General features: G+C 53.9%; 1 protein-coding gene across 3 annotated transcripts in view; it reads left to right on the top strand.

Annotated features, from left to right (window-relative positions):
- The window catches only part of LRIG1 (leucine rich repeats and immunoglobulin like domains 1), a 113,622-nt gene that overhangs the window by 85,697 nt on the left and 1,721 nt on the right, over positions 1 to 26,204 (top strand). The window contains exons 7-18 of one of the 3 annotated variants that reach the window (XM_040246606.1): positions 1,350 to 1,493; positions 3,635 to 3,778; positions 6,065 to 6,145; positions 11,556 to 11,627; positions 12,363 to 12,434; positions 16,602 to 16,765; positions 21,310 to 21,630; positions 22,936 to 23,217; positions 23,734 to 24,153; positions 24,552 to 24,677; positions 25,227 to 25,376; positions 25,907 to 26,149. In XM_040246606.1, coding sequence (XP_040102540.1) covers positions 1,350 to 1,493; positions 3,635 to 3,778; positions 6,065 to 6,145; positions 11,556 to 11,627; positions 12,363 to 12,434; positions 16,602 to 16,765; positions 21,310 to 21,630; positions 22,936 to 23,217; positions 23,734 to 24,153; positions 24,552 to 24,677; positions 25,227 to 25,376; positions 25,907 to 26,149 — 2,219 coding nt within the window. The other 2 variants (XM_040246607.1, XM_040246608.1) reach the window with 2 other exon arrangements.

The raw sequence follows: 26,204 nt of genomic DNA, 5'->3' as shown, positions 1-26,204 counted from the left end.
ACCAAAGCCCTTCAGTCTACAAGTTACACCACTCCATCTATGTCCTTGCTCAGTTATCTTTGCAGCTGAAACAAAAACCAAAAACTCCACGTCCAGTTCCATCAACTCCCTGTGCCTTCCTCATTATCAGGAGCATCTCAGTGTGCATACCTTCATACACACACGCACGCACACACCCACTCTGTAAAAGACAGCTTAGCCTTGCTAAGCTTTGCTTCTCCCTCTCTTCATTGTTCACCTTTGCATAACTCTGCCTCTTTTTGTATATTCAAGAACACTTGTCCTTGACATCCTTAAAACTGTCATTTTGGACTTTGGAAGCCAGGTGGTCGTGGGCTGGGAGCCAGAGTGCATTCTCAGGAAAACATGGAGTTCTTAGCACATACCATTTGGTTTTTCTGTTGAACAAATTCATGCAAATTGGGGGGTGAAGGAAGAGTTACCAGAAAACAGATGATGTGAAAAGCAAAACCCACGGCCCGAAGCCCCTGTGATAGCGCACGTGAAGCAGGACGTGAAGTAGTGGCTTCTGGTCACAAGGCTGGTCCACTCGGGAGTGGCGGCGTCTATGGCCGTGCTGTCGAGAAGGATGATGGTAACTTACATCCCTACTTACTGAACTCAAACAGCTCAGTTCTCAGCATGATGCTGAAATTCTGACCTGCGTTTTCTTCCTTCTCAGCATAGCCCTATGGAGTCAATACTTCTTGGGCATCTCCACTTCATGGTTATTCAGGCTCCTTCGACCAGCCAGGTGACAGAATTGAGAATTAAGTTGCAATATTTCGACCCCAGATGTCAAGCCGTGTCTCTTGGCACAGTGGCCACAGGGCCCAGGCTTGGTTCACCAGCTCTGGTTCTGGCCCCTCACTACTGGCTGAGCTGAGGAACGAGTCTTACATTACCTTGCTTGTCTCAGCCTCAGTTTCCTCACCTGTAAGACAGGGATAGTGATGAGAGCTACCTCTTCGTCTTTCTCTCTCCTCTTCCTTGAATGGGCTCTGCCTTCTGCTCAGAGCTCCTCTGCCGGTGTGCTGCTGGTTCGCTTGCATGCCACTAAAGAGGTTGCTTTTAGGAGCTTCCCTATGGCCTGTGAGCTCTCTCAGTTGGCCTGAATCCTCACCACCGTCTATGTAGCTTTGCCTCCCTGCCACTCCACGGGTGTTTGCACACACATCAGGGCACACCCCATCACGAGTCCCTCCGGCAGTGTCGTCACATCCTCAGTGCCGCCGGATCCTCGGTGCCGCGGGGTGCAGTGGCAGGGAGTGGCTCCTTCGCCATCAGCTGGGTGGGCGGATGCGTGGCCCCGGGGTCTGCGCTCACTGCGCATGGGACTGTCGTGGCAGGCACCTGGAGTACAACAGCCTGGCGGAGGTGAACAGCGGCTCGCTCTACGGCCTTACGGCCCTGCACCAGCTGCACCTTGGCAAGAACTCCATCTCCCGGATCCACCGCGACGGCTGGAGCTTCTGCCAGAAGCTGCACGAGCTGTGAGTGTCCCACCGGCTCTGCGGGTGATGGTGCACACACCGCGGTGCCTCCTGCAAAGCCTGGGGAGCCCTGGGCCCCGCGAGCCACAGCACAGGCGCTTGGGGGGTTTGTGAGGGCCTGTTGCAGAGTGGGACCCTGAGGACCTTAGAGCCTGACTCTCACCTCTTCTAGACTCTGCTCTCCGTTTCAGATTAGCAGGGACCACTGTCTAAGAACAGCTGTTTTGAGAGCCTCTGTCCACAAATGGCTGCAGTGTGTAACATGTGCTTCTCTATAGAGAGAGCTGCTACAGGCAGACCTCATTGGTACTGTGCAGTTCATCCCAGACCACCTTGTAAAGCAGATCCCACGCTTTGGGCTCCCCAGTACATAGAAAAGTGTCTTTCTGCTACACTGTAGTCTGGAAAGTATGCAGTAGCATTATGTCTGAAAAAATGATGCACAGATCTTAATTTAAAAATACTTCATTACTGAAAAGTACTGTTTATCACCCAACTACACAGGGTGCCAAAATCTTCCATTTTTTTTTTTTAAAAGTGCAGTATCCTCAAAGTGCAGTAAAGCAAGGTATGTCTGTACTGGGGCTCAAACACAAAGGACAGTGAACCCAAGAAATGGCGACACGTGGACAGTAAGGAATTTCTATGTGTTTACCATGTTTAAACTTAGTACTGAGCCTTTTGCAGGTTGTATTTTTATCTACTTGTCCATGTTCTCCCCTCTCCCCTTCCTCTCCCCTCTCCCCCTTCCCCCTCAGCCCACCCCATACTGACCTGGAGTTTATATTTCAGTGAAGTCCATCATTATCTAATGTAAAAATTGATAGGTGTGTGTGTGGGTGTGTGTGTGTGTAAAAATCGATAGGGGTGTGTGTCTGTGTGTCTGTGTGTGTGTGTGCGTCCGTGCGTGCGTGCTGCATGGTATTCTCACGTGGACTGGGATGGCTTCTGAAAGGCTCTCCTTGGGCCAGGACCCCCCCTGGGAGCTCCCAGGACCCTTGGTTTTCCACACTCCAGGCCTGGGAGCCATGGGGAAGCAGGAGAGGTCTTCTGATCCCCCAGAGCACATGCGCTTGCACAGGTGAGGAGCCACCTGCCCGCTGAATGGCGGAGGGTGTGTGCCCCCGGTACTGAGGCAGTGGTGAGGGGCTCCTCCTCCTGCCCCCTCGGCCTGCCTTCTGTGCCCTTCAGAAGGGTCATACATGGTCACTGGAATGTGTCCTGACCAGCCTAACAGTGTGTCCAACACCCAGGTAACCCTGGAGCCAGATTTAGGGCCACTTTCCACGTGTGTGTCCCGCCCCTCCTTAAGCCGAATTCTTTAATTGCAGGTGAGGATGGAGTTTTGGTCTCCTGCCAGGTCTTTGCAACTGACAGACACCATGACTTATTTCTCCAGGAGAGAAAAACTGTCATTCCCTGCTACCTTTACATACTTACTAATCTCTGAATTTATTTTCCTTCCTCCTGCCCCAGCCCAGAGTTCCCATTTTTTCAAGGATAGATGACTAATATGCTAGGTCACAACCCACAGCCACATCAGAAGTGCTGACACTCAGAGAAGGTGTGTGATTGGAGGTGTGGTACTGACCTTACAGTAGGGAGATCATGCTAAGAGGCTGGCTCCGGTGAAGGCAAGGAAGCCTGGAGGGACAGTGGTCCCAAGGGTGCCACCCAGGTGAGGCCTGCAGTTCAGTTAAGTCTTGTTCCAGGCAGTGCCTGGTGGCGCCCTCTGCTGGCTGAGGGCGGAGGCTGTCCGGCTCCCTCGCTCATTGTGAGAACCCCCTGGGGTCCCATCCAGAGTCTCCGGCCACAGCCACGAGAAGTCTTCCGTGGCCTGAATCAGGACCAGCCATGGACACGAGGTGCAGGAAGGCATTGGAGCTTTGTGCTTGTTTGTTGAACGACCCTGTGTAGTGCTCAGTTTACAGATCTCCTTCCAAGAGTCAAACCACATGGGTGTCAAGCCCTGGTGGGTTTTTAGCTGTGAGACCATTTTGCCCTCAGGATTCTGGTGGGCATGTCTCTTCCCACTTGGAGCCAGATGACTGGCTGAGCCGGCTCCACCGTCGGGAGAGGAGAAGGGAGGACAACGCCAAGCAACCTGGTGGTGATGTTTGCTCTCCCCTGCTGTTGCTCAGGATTCTGTCCTTCAATAACCTGACCCGGCTGGATGAGGAGAGCCTGGCTGACCTGAGTAGCCTGAGCGTCCTGCGCCTCAGCCACAACGCCATCAGTCACATCGCGGAAGGCGCCTTCCGGGGACTCAAGAGCCTGCGTGTCTTGTAAGTCTTTCCCCGTTGGGTTGACGGGAGAGCAAGCCACCTGCTTCACTGTATTCCCTTCTCACGGGTCTTGGAATTAGATCCAAAGCTGACTTGTGATGTCTGCCATGGTCTCAAACTTTAATATCATGAAAACGAGCTGGAGCAGAAAACTGTCCTTCATTCCCGTAGGGTGGCGCCTAAAGTGATGAAGCCTCAAACTCGTCATCAAGCACTGGTTCCCACACTGCTGCTGATGGGATGTGGGGTCCGGCCGCGGGAACTTCCCAGACCACACGCCACCCCCAGATCAGCAGCCCAGCGGGGGCCGTCCTTGCGTCCTGAGCCTCCCCGCTGTGACTCGTGGTTTTGTCCTGAGCATTTTTATTGAGCAAGGACGGTACTGAGGCGTGTGTGCTGGGCTAGCATCTCAACTTCCTCAGCACAAACTGTGCATTCAGAATCCCATGTCCACAAGAGGTGACGGGGGAGTCCTGTGTCTGTCCCTGAGCCTCCAGAGGGTCGTTTAACCCAGCAGAGGTGGTCGTGTCACCTTCCTCTCAGCGCCCAGTGAGGTGGAGGGAACTTTCAGAACTTGCTGCAGGGTGCTTTTCTGAGACTGAAATTTTTTAGCCATCAGCTTCCAAGAATTTCCAGGCAACAGGGAATAAGCAGCCAACCAGCCACGGAGTGCGGGTTGGTGGGGGGGGGCGCATCTGGATTTCAACAGAGGGTTGCGGGTCCTCGCTCCCAGGCCTGGCCCCTGCAGAAAGAGCGGCTGCTCCAGCCTGATGAGGAGAAAGGCCCTTGCACTTGGCAGAGAGGGCTGAGAAAGCCGCCACGCCAGGCCATCTCTGGGGAGTGAGAAAGAACCCGGACACCAGGCTATTCAAGCTGGGGTCAGTCTCCGAGCCCTGGCGGTGCTGACTAACATAGCCAGGATGTTCAGATGGCACAGGCCAGAGAAGAGAGAGAAAACTCTGGCAGCCGGGACTGGAGCAGGGGGACAGACACACAAAGCCACAACCCCAGGTCCCAGGTGTTTCAGGACGAATAGGGAGGAGCCAATGCAGAGGAGGAGGCCCTTCCAGCCTCCAAATTGCAGCTCTCTGCGCATGCTGCTGTAAAATAAAGGTCAGAACAAGCGACACACTCCACGGTCCAAGCTCCCTGCCCCATTGGCTCTCCCGGGAGCCAAGAGCAGCATCCCGTCCTGTTCCTGGCCCACGTCTCCAGGGCTCCAGAAAGGAAGGTGTGAGACCTTGTGGAAAGTCGGAGAGGGCTGACCGGGGCGGCACGGGGGCATGGTCACCAGGTGGGGTGTCTTGCCTGGTGGTGACCTGCCCTTGGAAGCTGGGGCAGGAAGCTGAGTCATCAGCCTTGTGATTCTCATTGTTGGAGGAGACTGGCCCAAGAAGTTGGCCTCATCCTCTCATCCTGGCAAGTGGGTCACAAGTCTGACTCAGCACCCAGATGTGCCTGGCTGAGAGTCAGCACCTGTGGAGGCCCTGGGGGGAGGTGGGCTTTCAGGGTGCAAAACCTGCTTGTCAGCCTGGAGGTGGCTGCAGAGGGCCCTGTGCCGGGGGCTTGCTCTTCACCGTCTCCCTTCTCTGCGGGCTTTGTGCAGTGTCTCGTCAAGTCCAGGGAAGGGACCCTGGGCGGTAGGAAAGCAGATGAGAACCTTAGGGAACCTTTTGGACTCATCCTCAGAGCAATGGCCAGAAGTCCCCCCATGGGGAGTAGAATCCAAAGCAGGCTTTCCCCTGCACCGTCTGCACTCCTTCCCCCAGGGCTGACCTAAGCCCACTGGGGAGCAGCACGTGGAGCCCAGAAGCGGCTGGTCAGAGGCCCCTGTCAGCTTTGTTGGGAGGCTGAGAAAGCCAGGCCGCACGGCAGGGTGGCCCAGTGGTCGTACCTCTAATTTTTTTTGTTTTTTCCCTGTTTATTTCGTATTAGAGTAGAGCCAGTAAACTCTGTTGTGGTAGCTTCAGGTGAACAGTGAACAGACTCAGCCATACATACGCATGTATCCATTCTCCCCCAAACCCCCTCCCACCCAGGCTGCCACATAACACTGAGCAGAGTTCCCTGTGCTGTACAGCAGGTCCTTGCTGGTGATCCATTTTAAACATAGCCATTTGTACAGGCAAGCATGAGTTTGTTTTCTAATGCCTGGAATGTTAGGCAGACATGCCGTCCAGGCATCTGGAATAGACTGGGATGTTCTGAGCTTCCAGGTGGCAGACTAGGCATGGGTCTCTCTTCCTACAGCAGACTGGATGCTAAGCCTTCATCTCTCCTCCCCAGGGATCTGGACCACAATGAGATTTCGGGCACAATCGAGGACACCAGTGGCGCTTTCACAGGGCTGGACAGCCTCAGCAAGCTGTGAGTGTGGGCCCTGAGAGATCTGTGGGGCTGGTGCACAGAGGTGACTCTTTCCATGCCCCTGCTCCCCGCAACACACATACCACTTTGGTTGTGGGTCCATCCCGGTAGCGCTGGCACATTCGTTGTTCTTTTTTTTTGGAAAGGAAAGTCTGCATAGGAAGGCAGGAGGCCTCTTCACTTCTCTCTGACCTGCCGTCTCCTTGCTGCCCTGGGCGTTGGTTTTTTGGGGTTTGGAGGCCCGTTGCATCTTCTTTCTTCTTCAGTTCTTGACTGATGTGAAAACAGCCAACTTTTTTGTTGTTCTTTGCTCAAAGGAGTCTTGCCCTGTTATTCAGTTTCTAGAAATTCTAAACATCTAAAGCCCAGTACCTCTTGGCGGTTTAGAGACTTTGGGCAGTCTTTGTGTTGTCAATCATAGTCTTAAAGAGAAGCAATCATTACCAAGGGTGACACAGTAGCTGCTTTTTATTCAGGGTTTCTGGTGTTTGGGGTTTGTTTTTCTAAGCTCCTAGAATTTGCAAAGTGTGTGTATGTGTGCATGCACGCCTGTGTGTATTACATCTAACTCTCAGGAGGCGTGTATCTGTGTGTGTGTGTGTCTGTATGTTAGTCAGTGTGACATCTAACTATCTCAGGAGGTATGTTAGTGAGTGTGAAATCTAACTATCTCAGGAGTTGTGTGAGTGTGTGTGACATCTGACTATCTCAGGAGGCCTGGCTGTGTTTTGCATTTTTCTGTAGTTGAGGAAACGGGAAGGGATGTTGCCCACGATCACACAGCTATTGGTGGCAGGGTCTGTGTGGCCCCAAAGCCCACCCTGTCCCCTCCTCGTCCACTCTTTCTGCCTCTCACCAGCACTCTGCCGAGGCCTCCCTGGGAACATTCAGGCGTTGGGGTGGGAGCTGTTACTACTGTTTACCGCCTCTCGAGTGGAGGGTGAGGAGGACAAGACGGAGAATGGCCACAGCTCCGCACCCCGCTCCTCCGGCCTGTTTTGGAGACGGCGAGCCGAGCACCAGAGTAAAGTAAATATTTTCAAAGCGGCAGTGGAAGGCGAGGCTCCGGGAAAGCCTGTGGTGGGAGGGTCTTTCTGAGGAGTTAGCGTTTCTAATTTGTTTAGAAAAGTGGGGTTTTTCACGCCTTGGGTGCTCCGGGAGTGGTGAGTCCGCGTCAGCTGTTTTGACTCAAGGTCTCTTCCTGAGGATCCTGTGTTCTGAGAGCGGGTCGGAAAAGCCTGGTGGCTGTCTTCTTCTCCCTTCTTCTCCCATAAAAATGCTCCCTTCTCCCCCACCTCCTGGGCGCTTTGCCCTGCAAGCTTGGGAAGGGGACCGCACGACGGAGCACAGAGGCCCGTCGTTGACAGGGGAGCCCCAAGCTTGGGATGCGGCTGCTGCAGGGCGTGGGCAGGGGTGTGGGCACCTGGGCAGTTGTTGACCTTGAGCCTCATCTCCAGCGCCTTGCCCGACCCCAGCCTGACAAAGCGATGGCAAAGGTGGGGTCCTGTGTGGGGCCTGTCCATTCTGTGAAACCTGGAGGCGGTTCTTGGGTGTCGTGGCTTCCAGGAGGCTCTTCCCTGGCAGATGAAGGGCAGCAACCCCCAGAGGCATGTGGCCGCTGGTTCCGTGTAAGCCAGCCTGTGTCTAGAGCCTGGAATGACTTCCTAATTGCCTGTGGTCTGTTTCCCAGCGTGTTCTCCGTTCCCCACTGGACTACAGTAACAGTCCTGTGTAAAGTCCCAAGGTCTCAGCCCAAGAGCCCAGATCCGTCGCTTGTGGTGAGCTGCTTGACACAGGCTCCTTGGAAACAGCTGGTTAACCCTGACCTGTAGAATAGTCTCCAGTCTCCTCCCACCCAGCTCCACTAACCAGGATCTTGGGCACAGAGGCTTTCCTGAGTGTTTCCAAAAAAGACAGATGTAAATAATTGGGGGAAACTGAGACAGTAACAGTAATTCCTTAATATCATTAAATACATGAAATCAGTTACTTAGTTGGGGTGGTATTTCAGTTCTGTCGCAAAAGAAAAGAAAGTAATTCTCTTTCTTGGTTAGAAAAGGAAAACTGTGTGACGCAGATTCTCAGAGGTGAGGAATCAGAAGTGGGCAGATGGGAAACAGGGCTGGTGCCGTTACATGATGGCCACGGCTGAGAGATGGGCTGTGATCCATGACCCTGGTGCATAGCTCTGGTTAGAAACCAGCGTGAGTGGCACGTGGCGGCCCCTCCCGCCTGTGAGGCGGGCCTGTCCTTCGAGGCCACGAGGCTTGTGGTTCTGTGTAAACCAGCCCGTGTCCAACTTGCAGCCCTTCCTAATGGCTAGTCGTGTTGAGTCAGCATCAGTCACGTGAAGTGGGAGGAAGCCGAGCTGCTTTGGTCTCCCTGGAGCGCTGCCTGAACACTCTGCTCTATGGCCATGACACCACGTCGCCCCATTGAGCAGCCTAGTGGTGACCCTGTTGGACCCGTTATCGGGGGGCATGTCAGTGTTGAGGAGGGCTGTCCCCCTCAAGCTGCTGTCCACCCATGGAGCTGCTGTCAGGGCTCCGGGTCCCCCAAGCCCGGCTGGCTCAGCCACGGAAACACCTGGGGGGCGGAGATCGGGGACCTCCCTTGGAAGGGCCGGGGGACACGCTGTGTGGCCTGCACTCCCCTAGTCAAGGACCTGGGGTCCTTCCTGCCAGGCCCAAGGCCAGACCGAAATTAAAACGTTTTCCAAGAAAGGAACAAGTGAGCCGCAGAGCCATAAAAGGCTTCCCCCTGTGAAGCCCGCCCTGCCTTTCATTTTCCAGCCGCTGAACAGAGCCGTCAGGGATGGGCTTTCCACCCAGAGCTTGCTGGCCAGGCATTACTGTGCTCACCCAGGCGGTGGCCCCCCTCTTCCAGAATGTCAATGGGACACCAGCTGGGGGCCCACGTGTGGCAGGGGGCAGGGTTTCTGGAGCACAGGTCAGCCACAGAGAAGAGCGTTCAGTCACTTGTGTGCAGCAGGGAGACAGGTGCTGGCCCACGGCTCCAGCTCTCCCATTCCTTGGTGCAGGCCCTTCAGTCTTTGTGGGGTGAGGTTAGCGAGAGCGGGGTTGGCAGGGGGTGAGGGGGAGAGTTTGATAGGCGAAGCCCAGGGTCTCTGTCTGCTCCAGGTCAGTGGTGTGGGTGACATCGGGCCAGCTGTCCTTTCTTGGGAGCCGCCATCGGGTGCAGCCACCTTCATTGGTCCCCAGCACACGGGATGGGGGCGCCCCCCCCATAGCCCCACTCTCCTCTGCCCACACAGTTTGGTGGGCGAGCCCAGCGCCCACCTGCAGACATGTGCTGGGGAATGGGAGGACCGGTTTCAATCCACCAACAGGTCAATGAGCCAGCCCCTGAATAATTGGGAATTTGAGATTTTGTTTTATTGCTATTGTCACCATTAGAAATAGCAGCCTGCCCTCATTGTCAAAGAGGTCAACGTGACTAATATTTAACGGATAAAATAAAGCACAGCGTTTTTCCTGGATCTCATTTACGGAAGATTTCACTGAAGAGTTCACTACATTTTACTGGGACCTGGAGCATGCAGTGACTTGGCCCGGGGGATCTGAGTAAGCGCGAGGTTGGCAGCGCTGTCAGAGGCGCCAGGCTTCGGTCCCCCTCCAGGCTAGAGCTGGCTGCACTCGCCCAGCCGTGAGGGAGCCCCAGCAGGCATGGCCACCGGGTTTCTGAGTGTTGGGTTTGTTTGTCTTAGAATGAAAACCTCAGACAGCAGTCATGGAAGCTCTTGCAACATGAGATTGTTTTCACGTTCATGCAGACCGCTTCCCAGAGAAGGAAAGGGCAAAGGGGTCGGTGGCCTTGGTGCTGCTTCGCCCTCGGAGGCGGGGGCCAGAGCTGCTGCGTCCGAGGGCCAAGTTCAGGGTCCCCGTGGGGCTGCTGCGACACTGCGGGGCCCGTGCAGCCCTGGGGTCCAGCAGCCCTGGAGCAGGTGGAGGCCGTGCCTGGCGCAGGCTGGGTCCACAGGGCCTGTGGCCCCGTCTCTCAGAGGTAGCCTCGTGGTCCTCACCTGCATGGCCCCAAGGACTCTCTGCAATGAGGCCAGGCTGCCCTGCCATCTTTGGCTTCCTTCAAGCCTCACGTTTCTCTTTCCAGAGAGGGGTTGGTGCTTGTTGTTGTCCCTCGTGGGCCCCATACTGATGCAGGTCTGAAGCAGGGCTGGGCTTTAATGGCGATCCTCCCCCTGATGCTCAGTGGATCTGGACGAAGAATCCCGCCTTTCTCTAGGGCCTTCTGCCCTGAGCACCTGCACCGGTGCCTAGGGGTCCCTGCCCCACGCTGTGGTTCGGAGACTTCCCGGACGCTGGTTGCCGGGAGCCTGCATGCTTCCTCACCTGCCCTTCGCAGAACCCTGGTTGGCACCACGGCCATGGAGCCGCACACGTCAGCTTGATCTCGGTGTTCGCCGACAGTTTTGTGTGCAGCAGCAGGTGGAGAGAATGCAGTGTGGGCTCTCAGAGCGTCTGATGATGAGGAGGGAAATCTGGAATCCGATGCTTTTCCTTCCCAGTGTCCAGCCACTCTCGGTGCACCCCTACCCTTTACCCCAAGTCCAGGCTCACTTCCCTTCAGATCACACAGCCTGTGGAAGAGGCATGCGTGTCCTCCAGGTGTGCAGCAGACGCCAGGTTTGGGTTTTTGAGAAAACTCTGGCTGTCACTGCTGAGATGGTGATTGGAGTGGCCAGCAGGTGGGCGCCCCCTCTCTTGGGTGGGCGGTCCAGCTTACAGGCGTTAGTTAGGTTACCTTTGAGGACCCGTCTGGGATTTGGTGATCCTCACGCCATTGGCTTCATGTGAAACCTGGGCTCACGCTGAAGAGCAGAGGGGCCTTCTCGTGGGCAGGGGCTTAGCTCCGTGTGGCCGCATCCTGGCTGCCATCTAGCCCACTGTCCTGTCTTTTTCCAGCCACCTTTGGGGACCTTTATCCCCAGAATGCAGTCTTCAGAAGTGCCCTGTAGTCTTCAGTTCCGAGAGTTTTTATTCTGACTGTGCTCTCTTGGAGCCTGACAAGTCACCCTCTCCCTGCGAGACTGTGGCTACACACCCCCCACCTGTGGGTGGTCCCTGGGGAGACAGCCAGGTTGGACGAGGTGATTCCACTTAACACCTCAAGGGGCCGTTTTTGGCAAGACAGAGCATGGCGTTCCTACTTGTCATTACTGTTAAGTTCTAATGAAGATAAAAGTAGCTGACTTCAGAAAGGGAGGGCCTGTGCACCTCAGACACATTATCGCAACCCAGGTCCCACTCCCACCGGCCTCTCCCCAGACTGGCCTCTCAGCTGGCGTTGCCCTGACTCTGGGTTCTTTCTCCCCACACTGCCCTCCTCACTCTCCTGCCCTCTCCACCTGTTTCTGGATGTTTGGAAACTGCAGGACGCTGTTCGGCAACAAGATCAAGTCCGTGGCGAAGAGAGCGTTCTCGGGGCTGGAAGGCTTGGAGCATCTGTGAGTACCCGGCCAGGCCCCCGACCCCAAGCCTGTGGGCGCGATGGGGGGAGCCACTGGCGATGCAGCCATGGCTTTGTAAGCCCGGAAACAGGCTATGCAGAAATGCCAGCTGCTGCCTTCTAAGTCAGCTTCGGCTTTCGTCTTGCCTGCACCAGCAGCGGTTACTGAACATACGGCCTCTTGGGGCCCACAGAAATACCTTCCTCCCTCCCTTGCCCGACGCTGACTTGGGCCCTGGGCATCTTCCACTTCCTTGATGACCCTTCACCTGTCTCAGGCTGACACCTCCCCTTAAGCAGCTCAGCAGGGCTTAGGGACATGGTGGGCTGAGCCAGGAGGTGGGGGGACAGGGCCAGCCCTGAGGCTGATCAGTGTCACCATCTGATGCCTCTGGTACTGGAGTCTTAGTTTGCCTTTAAATCAAATGCAACCTTGATTCTTTCGGAAAAGTTTTCCCTATTGACTTGCTGAGCAGGCCTCCGCTTAGCTTTGATGCTGCCCTTAAGACTGGTTTATTCCCCAGTTATTCCATGTGCTTGTGTTAATATAGGTGAAAGAATAGCCACTTACGGTGGCCTTCAGACAGGACGTGGGGATGTGACCTATTGCCCATGGTTCATCAGCAAAACCAGGGCTGTCAGGAAAAATCCCTGAGCATCTTAACTCACACACATGGCTGACCTGAAGGATACCTAGAGTTTCTTTGCCTAAGTAAAGAATGTTGCCTTTCAGGAATCTTGGAGAGAATGCAATCAGATCTGTCCAGTTTGATGCCTTTGTGAAGATGAGGAATCTTAAAGAGCTGTAAGTACCCGGGATTCCGTGGTCCCAGATTAACCTGAGTAGAGGATTTCAGAGTAAGAAGTGCCTTATTTGCAGTAAGCTTCATTTTACCAAACAGTTGTGTGATCCTTTACGGGTTTCTGTGGTGGCTTAGGTGGTAAAAAATCCACCTGCAATGCAGGAGACCCAGGTTCATTCCCTGGGTCAGGAAGATCCCCTGGATAAGGGAATGGCAACCCAATCTAGTATTCTTGCCTGGAGAATTCCATGGACAGAGGAGCCTGGCAGGCTGTAGTCCATGGGGTCGCAATGAGTCATACGTGACTGAGTGACTAACACTTTACTTTCACACTTGGGATCATTTATAGTTGTAAGTTAAATTGTCTTCTAGAAAAAAAAAATGCCCTCTAGGGGCTTGTTCTGAATCAGGGTACAATACACTTCTTCTTACAGGACCTCAGTAAATAGTTTCCACTTTTTGGGCCACAAGAGCTCTGTCATGACAGCTTGATTCTTGAGCAGAAACCAGCCATAAATAATATATAAATGCGTGGGTGTGGCTGTGTGCCAGTAAATTCTTATTTACAGAAACAGGCAGTGGGCCTGCAGGCTGCAAGCTGACGACCCACTGCTGTCGATGATGGGAAACAAACTCTCTTCTGTAAAATGGATACTTGTCCCTTTAATTACATCAAGGACAAGTTTCCACCTTTAGGGTGTGCTCACAATGAAGGGCCTTTATCGAGAGGGCTTTCTCTAAACAGTGGGGTGGGCTATGGACAGGGCAGAGCTCCCGGTGGGCTGTCACACACACCTCGGGATGCAGAGGAGGTACCCGGCCCCCCACGTGTCTCAGGCCCCGTGGCGTTCGCAGGTGCTGGCGCTGCCCTGCAGTGTTTCCCTGGGGGCAACAGGGGTTAGAGCAGCTCATCTCCGGCGGGGCAGCTCATCTGAGGATTGAGGTGGCAACACCCAAGCTCCCTTTCTTCTTCCTGTGCATGTATCCGATTCTTTAGTTCCCTGGAGGTGCAGCTTTGGGTTCTTGAAGTAGCTGACAGTCACACATGCCATGGCTGCCTTTGCACCCTGAGCTCATCCTCATTCCTGAGGACCCTCCTGGTGGGACCTCGGTCGGGGCAGGGAGCGGGGAGTGGGGCAGGAGAGAGGCATAGTCTCCATGGTTGGAAAGGAGAGCAGAAGAGGCCCCAGTGACATTCCCCTGGGAAGGACGTTAGTGAGGGGAGGTAGGCAGGCAGGCGGGCACTGGCCTCGTGATGCTTAGCGTCCTGTGAGATTCCTGTCTGTCAGGTCGTGCTGTTTCTCAGAAGGGCCATGATCTTAGAACGAGAGTTCGTGGAAGGCTGGACACGTGGAGAGAGACATGATAAAGTAAGCATCACAAAGCACTCATCGTACAATCTAAGTTGTGTTTTCACTGTGCATTTCTTCCAGCATTCCTGTTTTTCAAACTTTCCAAATATAGTGCTGGAAGTAAAAACAGTCTGATTAAAGGGAAGAGGGTGTTTTGAGGGAAAGACAGCAGGACAGGGAGAGAAGAATTTCCTTTGGGCCTCTTAAAAACTCAGGTTTCCTTAGGGTTTTCTATCTGGGAAAGACTGGACCCCTCCAGGTGCTTGACTCCCCCCCGCCCTGTCCCCCAGATGCTGCTTTTGGTTCTGGAGGCTCAGCCTGGGCCCCTGCCTGTGCTTCCCACCAGTTCCTGCATGTACCCAGCTGGGGCTGGCCCTGGGCCCAGCCCTCTGATGGGAGAAATGGGTAATCCCACTTGGTCATTTTCTTCCCCCATCAGATCAAGGCAGGTTGAGCCGTGCACTTAGTCATCCTCTGGGTAAATTTCCACAAGCAATGATTAGAAACACACTTGGAGTCATGAAAATGCATGATGGAAGCCAGCAGAGTGCTGGGGTGGCTGCAAGGCGGGAGCCCAGGACGGCTGTGCTTGTTAGCAGCAGGGAGCTGCAGAGTCTTGGGGTCACCAGTGACCCCCCCAGTCTGGCCTTTCAGGCTAGGCCTGTTCTTGGAGGTGGTGTGTGTGTGTGTGTGGAGGAGAGTACGGTTTCCCCAGCATCTGCCTCCATGTCTCTCCTTCTGTCCTGTTAGTCCTAAATTCTCTAGGACAGCCTTCTGTCCATCGAGCACCCACTGTCTTCTGAGGTCTCAAGGCTTCCATCTGCAGAGGTTTTAATGGGAGGAGGAGGTGAAATTTTCCAGGAAGCTGGGCCAGCAAATGCCTTGCATGTGTGACGTGAGGTTTAACCCTTTCCAAAAACGTTTCTGATCAGGGAGAAAAGTCAGGTGTGTTTTCTCCAGTTTGTTTGTGTGGTTCAAGTGAAACACATCCCTGTCCCCAACATGAAGGCCTAAAGGCTCCCAGTGATGGCCAGTGTCTCCCTTAGACATCCATGTGTGGTGCCCAAGCCTCCCTGTGGGAAGGGGCAGCCACTCCAGATGGCCCCCCAACAGTGGGGAGCCCCTTTCTGCTCTTCACCCGTGCTGAGCAGTTTTCTGGTGCCTGGTGGCACCTCTACAACCGCTGTTCCAGGGAACTCTCCAGATGTGAGGTGGGAATTGGCTGTTTGTCCACACTCAGCTGTGAGGGCCCTCCTGGCACCTTAGGAAACCAACAGAGCAGCACCTATGGGAACCCTGCAACAGAGCAACTCTCCAGACAGCGCTAAGCATAGCCCTACCCCCCATCAAATACGGATACAAAACCTAGTGTTGATGTTAAGGTGTAATATGGGCAATATCCCAGTTATAATGGCTCAGATCTGAGTTATTTCAGTCTTGAGAAATCACTTCCCCAAATTATTTTAATAAGTGAAGATGCCCAGCTCATCTGGGAATGGTGAGGAATGGGAGCAAAGAGCAGGTTTTCTGCCTTCAGGTTCATCCCGCCTTGCTGTTGACTGATTTGATGGCTTCTCTGCTCATTCAAAGGCTGAGTGACATACAGGAAAATGAAGAAGGGGCTACAGAAAATGGAGGGGGGGGGGCAGGGTAGCGGACAGGTATTGCTCTAAAAGTGGCCCGTGTGACATTGCTGGAGTGTCTGAGCATCTCAGCACCCCCTTTTATCACCATGCACCTGGGACCGTGAACTGCAGGGAAGCCCATGTAATAAGCCCTCTGTCTCCACTCTCGTGGCAGGCTGGCCTCCAGCTCACGGCCCGAGGTCTTCCAGGAACAGGGCAGGTCTGCTCCTCGGCTAACTTATCTTCTAGTGACTCCTCAGGAAGGAATGTCCGCTGAGATGGCGATTCCGATTTCTGTTGAAAAATCTTATCCTTAGTTGCTGAGAAATGAAAAAGAAAATATTCTCTGTTTTGGTTGGAGCCTCACAAAACCCAGCTTGTGCGTTCTCATGCTCCCTGGGCAGTGGCAATTAACTCACAAGCACTATTTAGGGAGCGGAGCCGATTCCTGCCGGCCTCCTGACCAGCGCTGGTGTGGAGATAAATATACAAACGAGGGGAGCACGCTGGCGAGGCTGACATTTGGACGCAACAAAACCTGTAGCTCCGCCAGATGAAAACACAGCAGTCATATAGGAAAAGAGCCCTTCTTGAGACTTGTTTCAGAATTTAGATCTCACTGTTGGATTGAGCTTGGAAGCTCCAAGTCTTTCCTATATGAGGGTGGGAAAAAGCATGGCAACCCATTCAGTATTCTTGCCTGGAGAGCCCCACGCACAGAGGAACCTGGCGGGCTACACTCCATGGGGTCACAAAGAGTTGGGACACAGCTAAGTGACTTAACACACACAGGCCATGCTGTTCCCATCTGGATGGTCGGAGGCCAGGAGACTGCGTCCCTGGGGTCCCCTGAGAGCGGTGGCTGTCGCAGATAGAACACCTGTGACGTCTACATGGCGACTGCCTGAAGTGTGGGCCTTAGACCAGCAGGGTCAGCGCCACTGTGGCTTGTTCATGACGCAGAGTCTAAACTGCTGAGCGAGAAGCTGCTGTTGCTCACAGTCTCCAGGTAGACTGTACGCACAGCTCTAGGTCACTGAGAGGAGCTGTGAGAGAACTCCCACGCGAGCTTGCCAACATGCGCAGCCAGAGCTGGCTGGAGGGGAGGGTCATTCCAGGCACAGGTAGCGGGGTGTCCCTTTTGTGCAGTCAGACCTCACATGACCCTTTCGTCTCATCGTCTCGCTTTCAGCCACATCAGCAGCGACAGCTTCCTGTGCGACTGCCAGCTCAAGTGGCTGCCCCCCTGGCTGCTGGGCAGGACACTGCAGGGCTTTGTGACGGCCACCTGTGCCCACCCAGAGGCGCTGAAGGGCCAGAGCATCTTCTCTGTGCCGCCGGAGAGTTTTGTGTGCGGTAAGACAGTCTTTGTAATTTGGTGTTTTTCTTTTTCACCAAGGGCACGGAGGCCGGGCGAAACTTCATTACGGGAGGGACTGCTGTGATGAGAGTCAGCCCAGCCCGCGGTGACCTGTCAGCTGCTGGATACAGTTCATTTCCCACCGAAACCACACGTCATATTTACGGGGCCATCGCCTCATTATGTGGTTGTCGGAGTGCATGCATTTAATCAGGGGCGAGCAGGAGCTGGTTCAGTTACCCGGCGAATAATCAGTTACAGGAAGGTAGCTGTGTTGTTTCAGGGCAGCGCTGGTGCCCAGGCTTAGCTGCAAATTTACTCGGCATACGAGGCTGGGTTTTCCTGTGTGTTTCTTTCCAACCCCAAGAATGAAAGGTTAAATACAGGAAGAACAAGTCTCAGGAGAACAGTTGCTGCAGTAAAAATAATTCCTTCGTGTTGACTTGCACTCTTGCTGCGTCTCCAAAGCACTGGAATCGCACTTGTAGCTTTTTTTTCTTTCTGATGGCATGTTTGTCCTGCCATCTTTTTGACGAGGGGTGGTCGGGATCCAGGTTTGGTTGCAGAGAGCACAGGAAATGGTGAGCACCTGAACAGACAGACACACACGCGTGCTCACATGCACGTGCACACAGGCACCATGCAGGGATACGCAGCCTCATGGTCAGGAAGATGTAGTCACAGCAAGAGGTGAACTTCGAGTCGTTGCTGGTTTCTGCTCTAGGAGCGGAAGTGCTGGGCAGGTGTGCATCCTGCTGCCTCTTGTCCCCCTGGTCTGCCCGGAGCCTTGGGGGTGACATTCCCGGGAAGAAGCTCCCAAAGGTAGGGTCTGGGGACCCCCATGGTGCACTTCTCTCTCTTACTTTTGGGCACAGCAGTAAGCAGTGTGCCTCGGGATGTCAAGATAGAGGTGCCCGCCTTCCACACACCCACCTGCCACCACCTCCACCACTTCTGACAGCAGGCTTGCCTGCCTTCCTCCTGACCCAGTCCGGTGGTGTGGCAGGAGCCCCCGAACCAGCCGTCCTTAGTGTCGGTGCTTCTTGTGGGGACCACGTGCTTGGCTCCCATTCTCTAGCACGGAAGAGCCACGACCTCTACTGTTCTCAGGTTGCTGGTCCCTGACCATTCCGTTCTCGTAGAGCTCCCTGAAATTGCACTTTCTGCCCCCTTCCTCCTCTGGCCCGCTACGGGGCATCGTCTTTCCTGGTGACCATGAGCCGAGGCAGGACCTGGGACATGCTGTGCCCAATCTCTGTCCTGTGGCCCTGGCAGGTGGGTCCTGGGCTGCAGCACTCGGGACCCATTTCTCAGAGCTACCGTCACGTTTTCGCTCAGGCTTCCATCAGACATCAAGTACTAGTGGGAATCATGGAAACACTTGGCAGAAGATCAAAATTTCAAGCTCTGTGGGAATCTCCCACTCCTTTTTAATAAAATGGAAATGTAATCACTTCACACCCACTAGGAGCTAGAATCCAAGTCGGACACCAACAAGGGTTGGTGAGAATGGGGAGAACCCCAAAGCCACCTACGCTTCGGGTGGGAATGCAGTATGGTGTAGCTGTTTTGAAAAGCGTTGAACACGGATACTGTATGAACCACCAGTTCCACTCCTAGGTAAGTTCCAAAGAGAAACAAAATGTATGCCCACAGCAAAGCTTGTACGTGAATGCTCACAGCACTATGGTCCATAGTAGCCAGAAAGTGGAAACCCACATGCCTATGTGGATAAAAAAAATGTGGTATACGCATACAATTGGGACTATTATTAGGTCATGAAAAGCAATCTGAGTGAAACAAGTCAGTCACAAAAGACAGTGTATGATTCCATTCATGTTTAATGTCCAGAAACCTAGTTGGTTTCCTAGGGCTGGGGAGGGGTGGAGGGAGGGGTATGATAGCTAAAAGATGCAAAGTTTCCTTCTGAGCTGATGAAAATGTTCTTAAAATGGACCGTGATGTGGGTGCACATGCCTGTGAGCATACTGAAAACCATCAGCTGTCCACTTGAAACAGGTGGATGCTACTGCAAAAAAGCTGAATTTCACTAAAGCTATTTTTTAAAAGAGAAGTATGATTTACATATAAAATTTACTCCTCTAAATAACGTACAAGTCAATGGTGTTTAAAATATGGAGTCGTCATGTAACCTTCACTACTAATTTCACATTTTCATCACCCATAAAAGAAACTAAACACGTCCCCACCACTCCTGTGTGTCAGGTCTCTGGGATTTACCTATTCTGGATGTTCTGCGTAACTGGAATCCTATATATAGTCTTTTGTGACTAGCCTTTTTCACTTAGTGTAGTTTTTTTGTCTTCCTCCCTTCACCCCCGCCCCACCATGTATCGGTCCGTCATTATTTTTTAAGTGGCTGAACAAATATTCCAGTGCATGGCTATCCATTTATTTAGCCATTCATCAGGTTGCTTTCTACTTTTTGTTTGCTATAAGTAATGCTGCTGTGAAAATTCATGTACAAGTTTTTATGTAAAATCTCTTGGGTTTATACCAGGAATGGAATTGCTGGGTCATATGGGAGCTGCCAAACTGTTTCCCAAAGTGGCTGTACCACTTCACACGCCCCCAAGCAATGCACGAGGAGTCTCGTTTCCCTTTCTCAGCACTTGCTGTTCAGTGACAAAGTTGTGTCCGAGTCTTTGTGACCCCATGGACTGCAGTACGCCAGGCTCCCGTGTCCAACACTTGTTACTGCCTTTTCAGTTTTACCTAGACTAGTAGGTACGAAGTGGAATCTCACTGTGGCTTTGATTTGCATTCCCCTAATGAGGTTGAGCTTGTTTTCATATGCATATCATCGGACCTATATGTATGTCTGCTTTCGGAAACTGGCTACTCACATCTTCTGCCCATGTTTTAATCAGTCATTTATCTTTTCAGTGTTGAGTTATAAGAGTTCAGTATGTATTATGGATACTAAATCCTCAGCAGGATTAAGATACGCCAGTATTTTCTACCATTCTGTGGGCTAGTTAGGTTTTTTAAATTTTGATTGTCTAATTTTTTCTTTTGTCATTTGTATTTTGATGTCATTATCTTAAGTTATTACCACAGACAAGGTCACAAAGATTTACGCCTAGGTTTTCCTTTGAGAGTTTCACAATTTTATTAGCTTGTACATAGTCCTCCAATTTTAGTCTTGTTGGAGGTTCTTTTCACTGTTATGGCTCCCTCCGATGTCCCCATAATCTTGTCAATTTATGCAATAGAGATAGCTGAGATTTTGAAACAGGGGTTGCATTGAGCCTCTAGATTAATTTCGGGAGTACTGCCATCTTAAGTCTTCACGGTCTATGAACATATGTGTGTTGAGGATGTGCCATCACTTCCTGTTTGATCTTCAGTGAAGGTCACAGGGAAGAAACATGCACTCTCTCAGGTCTTTCCTGGGCACATGCCTAGTCCTGCACGTGCCAGTGGCCTTCTAGGTCCTCAGAAATGTATTGAGCCTCTTCAGAGCCCACTGGTGACGTTTCACTCACCCAATTTCCTTTGCAATCTTCTGGCCACCGCTCTTAACGGTTCCAACTAATATTCCTGCCTTAGCACTGACTGCTGGTTATTTCTACCACATGCCCAGGGGCCGGGGCTCCCCCTGCTGAGCAGACTGGACCAGGTCAGGTAAATGCAGCTCTGTGGGTGTGCCCAGCCCATCCTGCTCACCTCGCTAGTTACCAGGCTTGTGGGGTTTCAATGCTGCCATAGAGCTGGGGAGAGAGGAGTGGGACCTCAGGTAAGTTAACGCCAGGAAGGTCACTTTTCTTCAAGTGTTTTCTTGAAGCAACACTCCATGGGTTGTTATCAGTTATTTCCTAAGATTCCAAAAACCTGATGGTGATCATTTTTGCTAATGGTCTCACTGCTTTAATAGAGGTGCACATTTTCACAAGCCATTATTCTGATGTTCTGGTGGTGGCGGTTTAGTCTCTAAGTTGTGTACAACTCTTGCAACCCCATGGACTGTAGCCTATCAGCCTCCTCTGTCCATGGGATTCTCCAGGCAAGGATACTGGAGTGGGTAGCCATCCCCTTCTCCAGGGGATCTCTCGACCCAGGGATCAAAACCCAGGTCTCCGGCATTGCAGGCAGATTCTTTACCAACTGAGCTACCAGGGAAGTGATGTTCTGGAGGTACTTCATACCCTACTCCCTCTGGAGTAAAGTTTGAGGGGTGGGGGCGCTCTGCATTCACGGTGGTTCACGAGGCTCTGTGAGTTTTCTCTGACAATGAGTGAGTAAAGCTGCAGCCTTAGGGAAGTTGAGGACTGTTTGACAACTGAGCACTGGTGGATGTGCCTGTAATCAAGTGGTGTGATCACGGAGGGATCACTGTTCATGGAGCTGTTACTGGATATGGTCAGATAACCACAGTGCACATCCCTGACAGTATCTGGTAGAGCTGAGGGTGCTCAGGGAGCCGCTGAGGGCTGAGTTTCTTGTTTGTGAGAACTGCAGCTGGTCCCCATGTCCGGAAGGGGCCCCAGTGCCTTACAGCTGGCTCTTCTCACCCCAGATGACTTGCCAAAGCCCCAGATCATCACCCAGCCAGAGACCATCACAGCCGTGGTGGGCAAGGACGTCCGCTTCACCTGCTCGGCCGCCAGCAGCAGCAGCTCCCCGATGACGTTCGCCTGGAAGAAGGACAACGAGGCGCTGGCCAACGCCGACATGGAGAACTTCGCCCACGTGCGCGCGCAGGACGGGGAGGTGATGGAGTATACCACCGTCCTGCACCTGCGCCGCCTCACCTTCGCGCACGAGGGCCGCTACCAGTGCGTCATCACCAACCACTTCGGCTCCTCCTACTCGCACAAGGCCAAGCTCACCGTGCACGGTACGCCGCCTTTTCCTGGGGGTCCGGTTCCTGCAGGCCACGCTCAGGGGCTGCTCTGTCATCCATCTGGAAATGACTGAGATGGGAGGCGTCATTCTGTCACACGCTGTGGCCTGGCTTGGCCTCAGGAATAGCAGATTGTAGGGTTTATTCTCAGTGGATTCTTTTGGGGTGATGTTTTTTAATGCAGTTATTATGTAAAGTAGGCTTCCCTTGTGGCTCAGCTGGTAAAGAATCCACCTGCAATGCGCAAGACCTGGGCTCAGTCTCTGGGTCAGGAAGATCCCCTAGAGAAGGGAAAGACTACCCATTCCCAGTATTCTGGCCTGGAGAATTCCATGGACTGTATAGTCCATGGGGTCACAAAGAGTCATACACGGCTGAGCGACTTTCACTTCACTTTCATTAAAGTACAGTACATTGTAGGTAGGGCCAAATCTTGTATTTTCTTCCCCCCATCCCCACTTATTATCCTCCTCAGTCCAAGATGCCTGGCAGCCAGATTCCAAGTGCACCCCAATGCTGGGGAAGCCGCTGCCCTCCATGGAGACAGCCCGGCATTGGGGCTGGTGGCCAGGCCAGTGAGCTGTGGGCCAGTGACCCGGGAGCAGAATGGTCTTGCGGATGTCTGACAAGGATTTTTTACTGGGCAGCAAGTTCCAGAGCCTGTCAAGATGGCGCTCTCCAGGGCTGCCGTTTCTTGTAGTGAGTTTAGGGTACAGAGAGGTAGATAGCTTGAGCAGTTAATAGCACTCTGCCCTGCAACATAGCGAGATTCTCTTGACCTAGTAAATCTCCAGTTAAATGGTTCCAGCACCAAGGTTCCTAAATGGACTTTCTTCAAGACGGAAGAGCCAGCCTCTGGCCCTCTCCAGGGTGAAGGCCTGTCACGCTCCCCGCCACAGCACCTGACAGGGGCAGGTGTCCTTGTTTTCCAGGCTCCCTCAGGGTGACCAAAGTAGGCAGCAGGCAGCAGGCCCTGGCACTTACGGGGTATCCCTATTCAGACTGGTCACCGCAGAACAGACAGTAGGACATGTTCCAGGGGAGCCTTCCATTGAAGGGGTCCAAGCCAGCCTTGGGCGCGTGATGAGAGGAGGTGATAACTGCTGCCTGTGCGGCAGGAGCAGTCGGCGGCGCTCAGGACGCCCTGCTCCTGGTGCCGGTGGGGGTGGTCCTAGGCGGACGCGGCACGAAGGGCAGTGAGTGGCGAGCTGACACTCGGGAGTGGGGCAGTCAGTCCGACAGAAGCCGCTCTCGGCCTCTGCACCCAGTGTTCCACAGACGACTCTGTCTGCTCTGCAGTGTTCCCTTCCTTCACCAAAATACCCCACGACATCGCCATCCGGACCGGCACCACAGCCCGCCTCGAATGTGCCGCCACCGGCCACCCAAACCCCCAGATCGCCTGGCAGAAGGACGGAGGCACGGACTTCCCCGCCGCTCGGGAGCGCCGTATGCACGTCATGCCGGATGACGACGTGTTCTTCATCACGGACGTGAAGACAGACGACATGGGGGTTTACAGCTGCACCGCCCAGAACTCGGCTGGCTCCGTTTCGGCCAACGCCACCCTGACGGTACTAGGTTGGTACGCGGAGTACGTGTGTGTATGTATGTGTGTGTGTGTGTGTGTGTGTGTGAGGGAGAGATTTTCTTACACATCTTAGGGACCTAGAGGCACAGTTCTCAGACTGTCCTGTGAAGCCTGGGGTGGGGGAGTGCAAGAGGCGGTTTTTACTTTAAGCAAAACAAGTGGTTCCCTCGCTTAAAAAAAAACAAAAAGCCATCGAATTAGTCTCCACAGGCCTTAGGTGTGAGACACTGTAAAGAACGCCCTCTCCTCAGGCAGGCAAGGTGGGTCAAGAGGGACAGACATGGGCCTGTCACCGGGCAGTGTGAGAACCATGGGGGTTCTGTGGCTTGAGGTCAGTTCATCCCCAGACGGTACGGCTTAGTCCCTCTGGTAGAAAACCTAGCCACTCTGATAAAAGCTCCCAGATGACACTGCATGACACATTGGATTGTCCCTGTTCCAGGAGACAGACAGACCTAGAAAGCCAAGGCCCACAGGGAAACAGTGACACCCCCACTTTCTTGCAGAGACCCCGTCCCTGGCAGTGCCGCTGGAGGATCGCGTGGTGTCTGTGGGAGAAACGGTGGCCCTGCAGTGCAAGGCGGCCGGCAGCCCTCCGCCCCGCATCACCTGGCTCAAGGGGGACCGGCCCCTGAGCCTCACCGAACGCCACCACTTCACCCCCGGCAACCAGCTGCTGGTCGTTCAGAACGTGGTGCTGGAAGACGCGGGCCGCTACACCTGCGAGATGTCCAACGCGCTGGGCACGGAGCGCGCGCACAGCCAGCTGAGCGTCCTGCCCAGCCCGGGCTGCAGGAAGGACGGCACCACTGTGGGCATTTTCACCATCGCCGTGGTGTGCAGCATCGTGCTCACCTCCCTCGTCTGGGTGTGCATCATCTACCAGACCAGGAAGAAGAGCGAGGAGTACAGCGTCACGAACACAGGTGAGCCGCCGCGGCAACGCGCCGGGGAGGGCAGCGGCCAGGGTGTTTGGGAAGGAGGCTAGAGAGGGACACCGTGTTATCTTTCGAGAACAGCACATTTTAGCGGGAGTACTCTCGATGCAAGTCCATTACGAACTGTGCAGTTTTCTGAGCCATCGGGCTTTGCTGCTGTGTGGGTTGTGGCTGCAGGGATTTCACCGGGCCATTTTTCTCTTGGGGCATGGTGATGAGAAGGGAGACAGACACTCTCCCAATGGCTGGGTAAAGTCAGGCTAAGCAGGTGCCAGGAGGGCTTCCAGGGCACAGCTTGACAGAGGCTGCCCGGTGCCCATGTCTGCTTGTGGCGTCACCACAAAGGCTCAGGGCCCCTGGTGTGTGACCATCTTGTCTCCTTGCAGATGAAACCATCGTGCCCCCAGACGTCCCGAGCTACCTCTCTTCTCAGGGGACACTTTCGGACCGACAGGAGACTGTGGTCAGGACAGAAGGTGGCCACCAGGCCAACGGGCATCTGGAGAGCAACGGTAGGGCCTCAGCCCAGGCGCATCCTCTTAAGCACGGGGACCTGGCAGCTTGGATGACTCAGGTCTGCTGGTGGGTCTTTAGGGACTTAACCTGTGCAGGTCCCACCAGGTCTCTGTTGGGTTTACCATCTCCTAATCTGGATAAGGTAGGACTGCCTGCAGGAAGAGCAGCAAAGACGAGACCGCTTCAGACACACACCCCCGCCCGCATTCCTGGAGCAGGGAGCCTGCCCAGGCCTGCTCTTCAGTCTCAGAGTAGGAAGTGCCCCCAGGAACGGGGGGAGACTGAGCAGTGGTTTGGAGTGAGTTTATCCAAACAAGAACTGCTCACCGTCATGGCACCCAAGGCCTGCCTGGTGTGAAGGCAGTGTTAGAAAAGGGGCCTCGTTGGACCTCTGGGTTATCAGCCCAAGAACAAACCCCTGAGAGGAACCTCTTGAATAGTGTCGCTGTGCTGGTTGCCTTGCCCGTTCTTGTCACACAGCGTCGTCTGAAGCGCTAAGCCCACCTCAGAGGAAGGGCGTCTAACCGGATGGGAGTCTGTTGCAGGTGTTTGTCCAAGAGACGCAGGCCTCTTTCCCGAGGTGGAAGCTCATGGTGTTCTGTGCAGGCAGCCCAAGTTCTGCGTCGGGTTCACCAAGGAGCCCTGGAAAGTGGTGGAGAAGGCTGATGGCCCACCCGGCCCCCAGAAGACAATGGGTATGAGAAGCTTTCCTCAGGAAAAAGAATTTAGCTCTTGAAATCAAAATTTGAGTTGACCCACTCGCTACAGGAAAGTTGTGGGGGTAGACAAATAATTGATGTCAAACCATCTCAGAATTTGGCAGTCACTCTCTAAACAGGAAGTGTGGCCTGGCTCTTTTTAAATCCCAGAATAGGAGGTCTCTTAAGTGATACTACGGTGTGTTAAGTGTGTTTAGATTTTTAAGTGACAAACAGAGGTGCCTCTTTACCAGGGCCACTCTGACACTAGGTGTCTAATTGTTCAAGAGACGGCTGACACTGCACAACACTTCGTGCACACTGGATTTTCCCCTGGGATCAGTTCACACTCTGATTAATTCATCTGAAGCATTTCAACGTGGAAGACCTCTGTTCTTCACGAGTAGCTTGGTGTTGGCCACAGTCGTCCTGTGAACGGACTTGGGAGGGGAGGTCTACGGAGGTGATGAGAGCAGGGCTCGGGCCTTACAGAGTAGTCCAGTGATGGTTCTCCGTCTCATCCACAGAGCGCGGCGGCCCAATGGGGTGTGGTGACTGCAGCGCTGACGCGCTCAGTTACTCCCAGGAGCCCGCCTGCCGCCTTCAGCCCGGGGACAGCAGACAGCCGGGAATGCCGAGCAACCAGGAGCCCAGCCCGAATGAGCACCCGCTCTCCCCACTGCATGAGAGCAGGGGACCCCTCTACCCCAGTAACCACGACAGAACGCGGGCCGCCCTGAAGAGGCCCGCGGTGCCTCTCGATGGCAAAGGTAAGGCGCTGTCCCCCGGGGGTCGCCCTCCGGTGGGGGTGTGTGGCCGGGCTGA

The sequence above is a fragment of the Oryx dammah genome, unplaced genomic scaffold (assembly GCF_014754425.2).
Source record: "Oryx dammah isolate SB20612 unplaced genomic scaffold, SCBI_Odam_1.1 HiC_scaffold_9, whole genome shotgun sequence".
Taxonomy (NCBI): Eukaryota; Metazoa; Chordata; class Mammalia; order Artiodactyla; family Bovidae; genus Oryx; species Oryx dammah.
This window is presented reverse-complemented; position numbering and strand designations above follow the sequence as displayed.